Below are 13,286 nucleotides of genomic sequence, written 5' to 3'. Positions count from 1 at the left end.
AGCACTGCTATGGTCCAGTAGGCACCACGGCCAAGAATCTGGCCTCCTGAAGCTGGAGAGGAGCCCAGAGGCCTTTCTCCAGGCACACATATGCTCCTCAGTCAGCAGGACACAGACTGCAGCTTGAGGTCTGAGGAGGGACAGGAGCCACTGACCTCAAGGTGGGTACCAGGCCAGTGAGCCCCATGCCTGCCATGTGCAGTTTCAAGTCTCTGCGGCTCCTGCACCTCCCGCCAACTGTACTGCCTCCCTGAGGTCCTAGAAAGAGGCCCAAGCTCTGCCCTGGCATTGCCTGCCTCACCTCGAGGCCTCTGTCCTCTCCTCAGCTGAGATGAGAGCCATGCAACCCATCCCCTGGGACGCTTTGAGGACACAGTGAGGCAAGATGGGGGCAGCATCCGGGCCCCCCACACCCCCCACTGCCCAGCACACCCCATCATGCTTACGGGGCAGCATCCAGGCCCCCCCACACCCCCACACCCCCAGTGCACCCCATCATGCTTACGGGGCAGCATCCAGGCCCCCACACCCCCACACCCCCAGCGCACCCCATCATGCTTACCCCAACACCGCCCAGGGCACCCTGCTCCTCTGCACCCTCAGGCCTCACTGTTCACTTCCTCCTTCTGCCCTCAATTTAGAACAGGGTACCCCCCACCCCGAGGGGCAGCCAGTGCCTGATGGAAGTGTCTATGGATGAACAAAGGGCGGTCTGTGGGCTGCATCACCACCCGCCCTGAGGACTCAGAGCCCCGGGCATCGCCCCCAGGGTAAGGGGCAAGCACAGGGTGGTGGTGGGGGGGGCAGGTCATGCTGGGGGCACAGGGCCCTGCAGTGACCGGGGCCTGGGGCGGAACGAGGACAGAGCGAGCCTGCCGCAGCTCCAAGGCACAAGGATGACTGGACACGGGGTGCGTTTCCACACTTTATGCTCCGCCAGGCCCATCAGTGGCATCCGGTGTCTCCAGGAAGACTTCGCGATCAGCCCTGGCTGTACTGCAGCGACCTGACCCCTGTGACACTGACACCCCAAATTCCAACCCAGCTGAACCTGTCCGTCAGAGGAAAGGGTGGTGCCAGCCTCCCCGGGACCAGGGGGGCAGAGCCAGGCTCAAAGCCTGGGCCCGGGCCGCTGTGCCTGCAGGTCCCACAGACTGATGAGCCGGTCGGCCTCCCTCCAGCCGGACAGCAGAGCCCCGTGCGTGGTGGAGTAAAATGTCCGGTGTGTGGCTTCCCCCGCAAACAGCACCTGGAGCTGCAAAGAAGGGTGGGCTCAGGGCGGGTGCCAGCGCACGGCCACAACGTCACGCCCCTCCCACCCAGCTGCAGAGCCGGCTTTGGTCCTCCTGCACCCTGCATCCTGATGTGACAAGGAGACAAGGGCAGCACCACAGCGGCTGCCCCAGAAAAGAGCAACAGCAGTGAAGACCCCTCAGACAGCAGGCACGGCTGGACTCCAGCATGACCATGAAACGGAAAACTCATCAGACTGTTCGGGAGACAACACTGAGAACACTGCCCAAAACACAGAGCAGAAAATGAAGAGAAGGCGTTCCCACTGTGGCATGGCGGGTTAAGAACCCAATATAATGTCCACGAGCCTGTGGGTTCGATCCCTGGCCTTGCTCAGGGGATTAAGGATCCAGCATGGCCATGAGCTGCAGCATAGAGCACAGATGCAGCTCAGATCTGGTGTTGCCATGGCTGTGGTGTAGGTTGCAGAAACAGCTTGGATCCTGCATTGCCTGGCTGTGGGATAGGCCTGCGGCTGCAGTTCTAATTGGACCCCTGGCCTGGGAACTTCCATATACTGCACATGCAGCCCTAAAAAGAAAAAGAAAAAAGAAAAAAAAAAACCACAAAAACCCCCCACTACATTGCTATCATTAATAAAATCACTGCAAAAGAAAACCAAAGGAAATTAGGAGGGAAAAGAGAAAATTCAAGGGCCAGCTCAGAAGTCCACCATCCAAACGACAGAAATCCAGAAAAAGAGGAAATTAAAATAGAAAACTGATGAGGAGTTCCCACTGTGGCGGAGTGGGTAAATGGTCCGGCTTCTTGCTGTGGAGATGCTACGTCAATCCCCGGGCCCAGCGCAGTGGATTAAGGATCCAGCACTGCTGCAGCCGTGAGGTAGGTCAAAGCTCCAGCTTGGATTCGATCCCTGGCCCAGGAAGTTCCATATGCCACAGAGATGGCCAAAAAAGGAAAGAAACAAAAACAAAACAAAAATGATAATTCAAGAAAATCCTTTGGCTGTGGCATAGGCGGCGGCCACGGCTCCAGTTCTCCCCCTGGCCTGGGAACCTCCCTATGCCATGGGTGCGGTCCCAAAAAGACAAAGAGACCGAAAAAAAAAAAAAAAAAAAGAAAAAGAAAAATGAAAGTCCCAGCCCTGCCGATGGAGAACATCCTCGAAGCCCTGAGGGTGTGGCTTCCAGCTCGCGCGTGGCCCGCCCGGCGTGTGCTTCTACACGGCTCTGAATTCTCGGACACTCCTCATAGGAAAGGGGTCTATCCGGCTCCAGGAATTGGATGGGCTTCCGACGGCGAGGAACTTCCATGTGCCACGGGTACGGCACAAAAAAGACAAAATAGTAATAATAATAATGAATGATGGGAAAGAATCTGAGAAAGAATGTGTGCATAACTGAACTACTCTTCTGTACACCTGAAACTAACACAACATTGTAAATTAACTGTAGTTCAATTTTTTAAAAAATTCTTTAGGTAGTAGCGTGAGCCCGTCATTTACAGATCAGAATCTGCCAGAACAGTTTGGGAAGGGGGCGGCGGAGGGCCCCCCACCACAGTGCTATATTTTGTTCCTATTTTATTTTGTTAGCCGGCCCGTAGAATCTTCTGATGTGTTAAGCTACGTGTAGATATAATTCTGATAAAAATAACACATTTAAAGTTACCCTTGGTTTCAAAAAGAAAGTGGACTCTGAGTCACAGGGTCCCTTGCACCCAGCAGCCCCCGCCCTGGCAGGGCCCTGGGCGTCCTACCTGGGCCCCCTTGCCATCCGCAGGGAGGGGCTGAGCCAGCAGGTCCAAGTCGTCCCCGGAGCTGCCCACGGCCACGTAGCTGTAGGAACCCCGGGTGTACGGGGCACTGTGCCAGCGAGACCTCAGCACACTCCTGGGCGCGGGGAGCCGAGGGTTCCCTGAACCAGAGACGAGCACGTTAACCCGCATCCCGCCGGAATGGCCCGAGGAGCCTCTCGCGTTCCAGACCGAGCAGCTGGACGTGGGAGAAACGGCGTGGGAGGAAAAGCGAGGCCCAGAGAGTGTGGCCAGGCGGCTCCCGCCCTCCGCTCACAACTTGTCTAGAAAACCCGTGTCTGCCGCCAAGCGCTCAATGGGCCCCAACACAGACCCCCGTGGGATCAGTGGGGATGTCAGCAGCTGTGACTGGTGCTATGCGCCCACCACCGCTGTCTGCCGGGGCCCAACACCCTGTCTGTAAAGCTCTGGGTGGGGACAACCGCACAGATGCCCGTCCGGGCAGATTTTACAAGAGCGGAGTCATCGCAGACCCTCCGAGACGAGATCGCGGGAAGTCCCTGGAGGTTCAGAGCTGAACCCGGCCCCTCGCTGGTGGGAGGTGTGGTTCCCGTCACAGACCGGCCACCGGGGTGGGAGCAGCAGCGGCCCTCTGGGTCAGTACCTGTCACCCTGCGGAGCACCTGGGTGAGAGACAGGAGCACGTCCTCATCCGACAGCGTCTCCATGAACTCGGACTCCAGCCCGGCGATGAAGCCGCAGAGCACGTGGCAGGCCCTGCGCGGACAGGAGCAGTGCTGGCACCAGCCCCCTGCCGCCACCCGCGGCCTCCCCTCGGGCCAGCGGCTCCGGCAGTGTGGCCGCAGACACCCCGGGACCTCGGCCCGGCGTCTGCAAGGCCAGCACGCTGGGCTGCTTCCCCTGCCGTGTCTCAGGAGCGCTGGCGGGCAGGGCGCCCCCAGCAGAGTCAGGGCCTCGCACAAGTCTAGGGCGGAGCCGGTGGTGTCCCCACCGGCCACCTGTGGGAAAACGCCCCGTCGACGGACGGTGTCCCCGAGAGGCAGCAGGTCACTAATCAGATCAAGCCCTGACCCGGAGTGCATGTCTTCCTAACACCCCGTGTGGGAGCCAGAGGGGACCTGGCACAGCCCGCGGACCCCGAAAAGGCTGCCGGAAACCGCCGCTTCTTCTCTCAAGAGAACGGGGGACAGACAAACTGGTATTCGGGCATGGGTATCTGGCAGACACTTTTTTTTTTTTTTTTTTTGCTTTTTAGGGCCGCACCCGCAACATATGGAGGTTCCCAGGCCAGACTAGGGGTCGAACCAGAGCTACAGCTGCCGGCGACAGCCACAACCACAGCCACGTCAGATCCAAGCAGCGTCTGCAATCTATACCACAGCTCACATCAAAGCCAGATCTTTAACCCACTAACCCACTGAGCAAGGCCAGGGATAGGACCTGCAACCTCATGGCTCCTAGTCGGATTGGCTTCCACTGCGCCATGACCAGAATTCCTACAATTTATTTTTCTTTCTTTTTTTTTTTTTTTTTTTGGCTATACCCACTGCATACAAAAGTTCCATGGCCAGGGATCAAACTCTCACCACAGCAGTAACCTGAGTCACAAGAGTGACAACGCCAGATCCTTAACCCACTGAGCCACCAGGGAATTCCAAGATACTCTATAACCTTTTTTTTTTTTTTTTTTTGTCTTTGTTGCCATTTCTTGGGCCACTCCCGAAACATATGGAGGTTCCCAGGCTAGGGGTCTAATCAGAGATGTAGCTGCCGGCCTACGCCACAGCCACAGCAACTCGGGATCCGAGTCACGTCTGAGATCTACACCATAGCTCACGGCAACACCGGATCCTTAACCCACTGAGCAAGGCCAGGGATCAAACCCGCAACCTCATGGTTCCTAATCGGATTCGTTAACCACTGAGCCACGACGGGAACTCCTCTATAACCTTTAAGAGTCTGAGAAGAGCGTCCTAAAACCACCGCGTGGGAGCCACTGCCTTGGGCCATGGGGTGTCCCACGAAGGCACCCACGGTTCCCGGGACCATCCTCCCCACTGACATCCAGAGCCCAGAGCAGGTGGCCAAGCCAGGCACTGCTCACTTCCCACAGGCTGGAGGAGCCACACACCCTGCTCCTGTGGCTGTCAGGGATGAGCCGTGCTGGCGGGCGCCTGGGCCTCCCTCTTGCCCTGACCCTCCACGCTGACAACGGGTCTCCACCCGGCCACGCCTCTGAGTGGAAACCTGGAGTCACATCTGCCAGCTGAGCACAAGACGCTGCACAGGCATCTTGCCGGAAACATCGCTCTCCTCCCCAGACCACCCAGGTCTCCGTCTGACTCAGCACCAAGCGCCTCCTCACTTGTGCTGTGCGGCTGGCCAAACAATCTAGCGGGTGTGTCTGTTACAGCAATCACAGACACACCCGCGCTTCACATTTCTTCTGTGACTACACGGCCCCACTTTCTGAGGATTTCAGCAAGTACCTTCTTACCGGCTGAACCTGCCTCTCAGCTCCGGGGCGCTCCCAGCCCCGGTGACGCAAACAAGCTGCACTGGGCAGGCCTCCGCCTGCCCCACGGGCTGGCCCAGCACCCGCCCCAGCGCCTTAGGGGGCCCTGGGATCCCCACCCATTCACCCCCTCCAGAAGCACCCTACAGGAAACCGACACAGTGCTGGAGCCCGCGCAGGGGGCACAGCCAAGGCTTCCTCGGAGAGACTCGAGATGCGCACATACCCAGAGGCAGGCAGGACCCAGAAGCCAATAAGCTTCTTGAACCAGGCGTCCTGCAGCTCAGGGGCGACGTCTTCCAGGGGAGACAGGTCCTCCCACACGACCTGGATGCGCTCGCAGCCTGGCTCCCAGAAGGGCTCTTCAAACTCCAGGAAGATTTTATTGTTGGTCCCAAAGCCTATTTTCCTGATGGCTTCGACCTTCTCAGGGGGCAGGGGTGGCTCAAAGAAGGTGTCCAGATGTCCTTTAAGAAAACCTGGAATCATAAGAGGACTTATACCGCGTGACCCTCTTCTGCTGGAAGCGACAGCACCAGACGTGCCCCAACCCCGTCAGAGGAGGGAGAGAAAGAGGCATCTGGGACCCAGGCGGGCTGGCCGCCGGGGCTCCAGGCCTCGGAGGCCAGCACTGTGGTGCAGGGACACGACAGGGCCCCTGCACACCTGGCCAGGCAGGGACAGAGCTCACTCCTGGGCCTTCTGCCTCTCAGCCTGCCCAGGATTCGTTTGGAGGAGCAGTGAAATCTACAGGCTTTATCCAGAAGCTACATGAAAACTAACTGTGTTGTGATGACGGCTGTACAACTATAAACATAATAAAATTCATTGAATTAAAAAAAAAGAATCGGTGCTGAGCCCAAAGCCAAACCACAAGGGGACGAAACTCACAGCACAAGCCCATCTTGCAGGCCCGTAAGAAAAGGACAATCAACCCACCAGGAAACTAGACACCGGCTGTGAGGGTCCAGGAGAGGGCCAGCCGCCCGCAGCCACCCCCTCTCTGGGCAGACCTTCAGCCTGGCAGTTCCTGCTGCTGGAATCAATCCTGCACTTATAGCCCCGAGCGTGTTCAAACACACACACACACACTGCGTGCGAGAGAACACCTGGCAACAACCCAAACTGCCATCAATATCGTCACGACACCTCCATGGAGAAGACACGGGGCAGCTGTAAAAACAAACATGACAGGTGCCTGGCCCTGTGAACAACGGCGCCACAGCCGCAGTGACGCCCCTGCTGCCAGCAGCAGCCTCGTGAGCATGCGCACAGCCGTGCGGGAATGGGGCCACCCGTGGGAAAGAACGAAGGCCAGGCTGGACCTGTCGGCGCTGATCCAGAGACCACGCAGCAGCAGAACCATGTTACCACGTCTGGTGTGGTTCCGTCGTGGGAAAAAGGAGCTGCACATTAAACAAGCTTACCTACACCCAGGACCCTCTGCGGGGACCCACAGGCCATGGGGGGTGGGGCCGTGACTCCCGCCTTCATCTTTTATTTTTATTTTTTTTAGGACCGCACTCCCAGCATATGGAGGTTCCCAGGCTAGGGGATGAATTGGAGCTGTAGCCGCCGGCCTACACCACAGCCACAGCAACGCGGGATCTGAGCCACGTCTGTGACCACAGCTCACAGCAACGCCAGATCCTTAACCCACTGAGTGAGGCCAGGGATCGAACCTGTGTCTCATCAACGCTAGTCAGATTCATTCATCCATCCCCGAGCCCCGACGGGAACTCCCTGCCTTCACCTTACCTCTGCTCTGGCACCTGCTGGCTTTGTGAACTTGGGCAGTGAAGTGACTTGTGTCTGTTTGCATATGTCATTCAGGGGATGGGGCAGGTGTGTCCCAGGAGGAGCGAATGAGCTGAGCAGCCCAACCTGCTTTCAGCCACCTCCACCTTCTACCAGACAGCCAGCTCCCACGCCAAGACTCCATCTAAAGCATCGGGTCTGGATTGCACAGGATTACACAGGACTCCTTCCTCAATTACCCCCCAGACCTAGACTTGATGCCTGGCCTTCGCCCTTCCCACCTCTAAGCAAGTGGCCTGGCGAGCCTCCGGAGGCTCCCGACCTTTCCATAAACTACCTCCAAAAAGAGCAAGACACCCACTGATCCGCGTTTTCTTTGTGAGACGGAATTCCAAAGCACTCGACTGCTACAAAGCACAACAGAGGAACTCCACCCAAAATTCAGAATGAAAACATGGGTTTACAAAACGCCCCAGAGCCAGAGAGCCTGGAGAAAGCCAGAGGGGGGCCCTGGGACGGGAACTGGAGGACGCTGCCGGGCAGGGGGGGCTTTACCCAAGGGCACAGTGACGATGACGTGATGCGCTGGGAAGCAGCCTCCATCCTCACACTCCACCAGCACTGGAAACGCCTCCCCAGGAGCAGAGGCTTCCTGGAAGGACCCGTTCCAGCGAATGGTCTTCACGGGCTTGTCGAAAACCATCACGTCCGTGGGCAAGGAGGCCGCCATGCGGTCCGTGAGTCCTTGGTAGCCCCTGGGAGAGAGAGGTGTGGCCTGCTTAGGACCAGGCCTGGAGATGAGTCTCTGCAACAAGCCCTCCAAGCTCACACCAGGTCAGAGCTGCAGGGGCTCTGGCGCGGCCCGAGGGCTCGGCTCAGCCCCGGAGGGGGGCAGGGAGAGAGGGGTCTCGCGCCTCCAGGTCCCCCAGAGGGTCAAGTGGGCGAAGGGATGCAAAGCGGGCCGGGTCACGGTGGAGAACAGGTCCCTCCTCGGCTGGCCTGGGCCCCAGGTCTGGGTCGACTGAGTCACCGTGCCCACCCTCAGCCCCTGTGCAGGAGCCTTGGGGCCACAGGCCCAGAGGTGGCACCAGAGTAAGTCCAGCAGGACAGTCCTGGAGAGTCTTGTGAGTGCTGGTGGGGGAGCAGCTCCCCCGACACCGCCTGCCTGAGGCTGAAGCCTCCACACAGCGCTTACACGCACGCAGGAGGCCACCTAAACGTGGGAGGACAAAGCACCAGAAGATTCCAAGATATGTTTCCTTCTTTTACCCATTTTTTCTTGAAAATAAGTTTCTTTTTCATGAATCAGCAAAACAGGGACATAAATGACCAATCTCTGAAACAGGAAGACAAACAGCTCCCTGTACTTCCCACCCAGCCCCTTCTACCCAAAGACTGACTGAGTTACAGGGAGGGGGGCCCTGGGGGCGTGGAGGGCTGTCCAGGTGCGTGGAGCCTGCACATACCCAGGAAAGGTGCAGTCCAGCCCAGGCAGCACTGTGTACTCTCCAAAAGGCGCGAGGGCCACCAGGTCCATGCTGTGGGTACCACTGACACAGCACTCCACGTTGAAGAGGTTGTTCAGGATGGCCAGCTTGAGCATCTTGGTCCCCTCACCCTCTGCCCAGCTGGCCACGTGCTCCCGGATCTGCTTCTTGAGGTACTCCCCAACGCTGGGCGCCGGGGCCTCGGCCGAGTGCAGGAACTCCCTGGTCTGGTCTATGAGGCTGTAGAACAGACTGGACATCTCCGCCACCAGCTCAAGGCTCACGCTTCCCCCGGAGCTGGTGTAGGTCACAGAGGGCAGGCCCACGTGACCCCCGGTCTCCACCAGCTGGTTCTCCTCGGACAACTCCTTCTCCCCCAGCAGCCCATACCTGGCAGCCAGCTGGAAGACGGGGTTGCTCTGGGAGGGCCCATGGATCCAGTGAGCACCTACCTCCACCACACCACCTGGGAGAGGGCAAGAGATGCCACCTCGAGGCTCCCTCCCCCAGCCCTTCTCAAGTACCACACCAGCTCTGCCCTTCCCAACATGCTCTGAAAATCAGCCAAAGGGCCACACGGTCCCTAAGGACAACGGACTCTCCAGGCAGACCCCCAAGAGGTAGGGGCTGGCCTGCACCTGCCTTGGGAGAACACCTGGAGGTAGTGCCTATGGGGGAAGGAAGGCCACAGGGGGAGCTCCCTGCAGGGACAGAACCAGAGTAACTGCGTAGAGCCCTGGGCCCCGTTCGCCCCTGCTCAATGACGGCAGCTGAGTTTCGGGACCACTGAACTTTGGCTAATTAAGGGAGGCGCGGCGAGGATTCCATCACGGGGCTAGATAACGGTTCCGGGTCGCATAACCCTGGAAGCAGGCCCAGCCAGGAGACGGCAGAGCTCCCGCAGCACCGAGTGGGTTCCGGGAAGGGGTTCCGGGAAGGAGTTCCGGGAAGGAGCTCCGGGGCAGGCTGTTACCGAAGCTGCGCTCCGAGCGGATGCGGCCACCGGCACGGGCTGTGGCCTCCAGAACCCGCAGGGACGGCAAGGCGGAGCAGCAGCAGAGCCTCTGCGCCGCTCCCAGCCCGGCGATGCCGCCGCCCACCACCAACACCCGCGGACCGCGGCCTGGGGCCTCTGCCTGATGGCCACTCGACTCCATCGCGCCGTCCCGGGGAGTTCCCGCGCTGCCCAGCCGCTCCGACGTGCCGGGAGCAGGGAAGACACGTGAGGCGGGCGGAGGACGCGGGGCGGGAGCGCAGGGCGGGGCCAGAAGTGGGTGGGGCGCGCGGCTGGGGCGGAAGGCGGGGCTGGAGGTGGAGCTAGGGCGCGGGGCGGGTAGGAAGGCGGGGCTGCGGGTGGAGCTACGGGCGCGAGGCGGGGCCAGAGGAGGAACTGGACTCGGGGCGGGGCCCGAGGTGGAAGAGGGCGCGAGGCCGGGCGGAAGGCCGGTCGCGAATTGGAGTTTAGGGCTGCGGGGCGGAGCCAGAGGAGGAAAGGGATTAGGGGCGGGGCGGACGGCGGGGCCAAAGGTGGGGCTAGGAGCCCCGGGAAGGCCAGGCTCCCGATCCTCCCCACTCGGCTTACACCTGCGGCTCGGCCAGGGGCTGTCCCTGGAGGTCTGGCCCAGTGCCTGGTTAGGTGGTGGAGGGCCGTCCGAGAAGGAGAGGGCGAGCGTGGAGGGATCAGTTTTGTAACCCCTGCTGCCCAACGGTGTGGACCAGCATCCCACCGAGGGACAATGGGGCGGCCGGGTAGCGAGGCGACTCATGTCTCCTTCCAAAGGAGGCCTCCATCCTGCGCCTTCACGTCTGAACCCGGTGGTGCGCGCGACCGAAGTCCGAGCGCGGGCCCGGTGGGTACTAAGATGTCAGGGCGGGCTGGGGAGAGAGCCTCCAGGCCACGGCACTGGTGTGTGTGTGTGGGGGGGTGGTCTGTGTGTCTGTGTACACATTTTAAAAGGTATAACACATATTAAAGGTCAAAAGCTCAAGGAGTTCCTGCTGTGGTTGTAGTGAGTTAAGAACCAGCTACCGTGGCTCAGGTGGCTGGCAAGGTGCGGACTTATCCCTGACCAGAGAACTTCCCTGTGCTGTGGGTGTGACCATAAAAAGTAAATAAATAAAATACGAATTCAAAATAAAGGATAAATGGAAAAATGAGTCTCATGTCCCTCTCTCCTCTGGCCCCAGGAAAAGGAGACACATTCAAGCCTGTAGGCGTTTCTGGGTAGCTCTGGTTCAGGGAGTTCTCCTGTACCGCCTGGCAGGGATTAAAAAGCTCCTGCTTCTGCAGCCGGAGTGTGGTCAGACGTCCCTATGAACCCTCCACAGCCACAGCTGGGGCCCCGCCGCTCTGATCCAAGGAGGTTCTCCCATGGACTTTGCGTGGCCACCTTTCTCAGTGGGGCTGGGCAGGTGGGGAGTTAGCCCCAGACTGGGCAGGTGGATTTTCTGTCTGGGCTCTTCCTCCGTTTTCTCCCTCTCTCATCATCCATGTATTTTTGTATTCACTCACTTGGTGAAGCTGACAGAGGTGTCTGGGAGATCACTTTTTATTTAAAATATTTTTGCAAAGCTGAAAATGTCTTCACTTTGCCCTCACCCTTGATTTGTCGTTTGCCTGGGTATGGAATTCTAAGCCAGAAGGCTTCCTTCAGACTCTGAAGGCACTGCTCCCTCCTAGGAGTGGGAGAAGTCCACGGCCGTTCCACTTTCTAACGCTTTACCAGCAGTGGAGGCCTTTAAGATCTTCTCCTGAAATCTCACGCCACGGGGCCTGCATGTGCCCCCAGTTGTATTTCCTGCGTTGGGCACTCAAAAGGCCCCCAGTCTGGAAACTCCTGTCCTTCAGTCCTGGCAAAGGATTTCAGTGGTTGTCTCACTCAACAATCGTTTCTACTGATGACTCATGGGTCCCCGAGCAGACTCCCTAATGGCTGCAGTTAGCTCTCTCTAAAGTCCTTAATTTAGGCTCTCAGACTTTGAGCCGGGCCCTAGAACGCTTCGGCTGCTCTCTCCTCCTTTCCATCTGCACCTTTCTGCTCTGCTTCCGTAGGATTGTTTCCACTGAAGCTTTTGTGTCCGCTGCATAGTGTTAATTTCCAGGAGCCCTTTCTTCTTGTACAAATATTTCTTTTTAGAGACGAGAAGGGGGCTCGTCTTGCTTCCAGGAGAGCGTCCCCACTCAATGGGATGTGAGTCACAGTCCCTGAGGCGCTGGGCCCCTGCCTAGTCCCTGTCTCCGGGTTCTTCTCCCCGTTTCTTTTGGCTCTGTCTTCAGGGAGAAGCTTTCCGAGTTGTCAGGTGGTGTTGGTCTGTGTGTTCCTGACAAGGGTGGTAGACCAGAGAGGGCTGCTTGGTGATTGGGGCCCACGTATTGGAGCCTCACTCTGGGAGGCTCCATGCAGAGGAGGCTGTAAGTTGGGGAACCCCTTGTCCATATGTCTAGGTCCCTCCTCTTGGCTTGGTCAGGCTCCCTGGGACGAACCTTCTGGTCTCCTGCCTAATGCATGTAAGCCTGGCCACCAACATTTTGGGAGCCAAAGGGTGGAGAGGAGTGGGGAGGTCAGCACACTGAGCGCAGGAGACACACCTTCGTGCCTGCCCGCCCCTTCTCGGAATCCCTCTGCGCTGAAAATAGCCTGCCAGGCTGCTGCCAGAACGCAGACCAGTCACCCCATGCCATTGCCTGGAATGTGGAAAGGCGGGTGGGACTCTGCTTCTTAAGCCTGAGAATACGGCACTTATTCAAATAATCAGGGTACAGAGGCGTCCCTGAGTAACAGGGACAGAATCCCAGCCCTCCTGGGGCTCAGCGAAGGGAGACTGAAAATAGTCGAAAGAATAAGTGGCGGTTTCCTCCACTGAAACGTGCGCGCAAGGAGTGCCTGCCCTTTAAAAGATTTGGGGAGAGGCGCTGCTAAGGGTGGGACGGAGTCTCTGAAAATCCTGGCAGATTGCTCAGACTGCAGGCTGACCTCCTGATCCCGAGCAGTTTCCATCTGTGGTCTTACAGGCAGCCCAGCAGGTCAAGGCGCCCAGCCGTGACTGCCAATAACAGCCGGCTGCCCGGGGCACCGAGGACCTGGGGGACCCGGGCGCGGCTGGGGCTGAGGGAGGTCCGTGCCCCGACTGCTGTGTGTGTGTTGCTCGCTGGGCGCGCAGCCCTTGGCTCTTCCCTCTCCACGCGCCCCGTCCCCAACTCGCTGAGCGCCCCCCTCTGTGTCCCCATCTCCGAGTCCCACACGTCTCCGCGACAAGGGCCGCGAGAGCTCGCGTGACACGCTGGTCGCGGTCCCGCAGGAAAAGCACCCGGACGAAGTGCCCGCTCGCGGCCGAAGAGGAGCTGCCGGAGCTGCCAAGGCGCCGTGCGTGCTGGTCTGGGCCGGGAGGGTCACCGTGTCCAGCCTGGGAGTGGCAGAAGCAGCACCAAAGCCCGGAGTCGCGCCTTTGGCGGTGGCGGAGACCGCCGGGATCGAGAGGCGGCCCAGGGCCAGCAG

General features: G+C 59.2%; 1 protein-coding gene across 2 annotated transcripts; it reads right to left on the bottom strand.

Annotated features, from left to right (window-relative positions):
* On the bottom strand, positions 913-10,046 carry PAOX (polyamine oxidase). 2 transcript variants are annotated; one of them, XR_002338879.1, is made up of 7 exons: positions 9,764-10,046; positions 8,770-9,256; positions 7,859-8,058; positions 5,772-6,024; positions 3,674-3,786; positions 3,013-3,247; positions 913-1,255 (listed from the first exon to the last, which is right to left on the bottom strand). XR_002338879.1 is itself a non-coding variant. In XM_021073958.1 (7 exons), the coding sequence occupies exons 1-7, from the start codon at positions 9,945-9,947 to the stop codon at positions 1,112-1,114; spliced, it is 1,539 nt and encodes a 512-aa protein (XP_020929617.1). In that variant the 5' UTR covers positions 9,948-10,044; the 3' UTR covers positions 913-1,111. The 2 variants fall into 2 exon arrangements, 1 of the variants encoding a protein (XP_020929617.1); XM_021073958.1 differs by having other exon boundaries at positions 3,013-3,170; positions 9,764-10,044.

The sequence above is a fragment of the Sus scrofa genome, chromosome 14 (genome assembly GCF_000003025.6).
Source record: "Sus scrofa isolate TJ Tabasco breed Duroc chromosome 14, Sscrofa11.1, whole genome shotgun sequence".
NCBI classification, from domain to species: Eukaryota; Metazoa; Chordata; class Mammalia; order Artiodactyla; family Suidae; genus Sus; species Sus scrofa.
Note: the sequence above shows the minus strand (reverse complement) of the source record. Positions and strands in the feature narration are given on the sequence as shown.

What these genes read in the sequence shown, in the direction of transcription:
- PAOX (XM_021073958.1), bottom strand. Translation starts at nt 9,947, where the DNA reads ATGGAGTCGAGTGGCCATCAGGCAGAGGCCCCAGGCCGCGGTCCGCGG. An exon ending in TGGGTCCTGCCTGCCTCTGG is followed by an intron (nt 3,787 to 5,771) that starts GTATGTGCGCAT and finishes CTGTCCGCGCAG; the next exon opens with GGCCTGCCACGTGCTCTGCG. An exon ending in CGGATGGCAAGGGGGCCCAG is followed by an intron (nt 1,256 to 3,012) that starts GTAGGACGCCCA and finishes CCTTCTTTGCAG; the next exon opens with CTCCAGGTGCTGTTTGCGGG.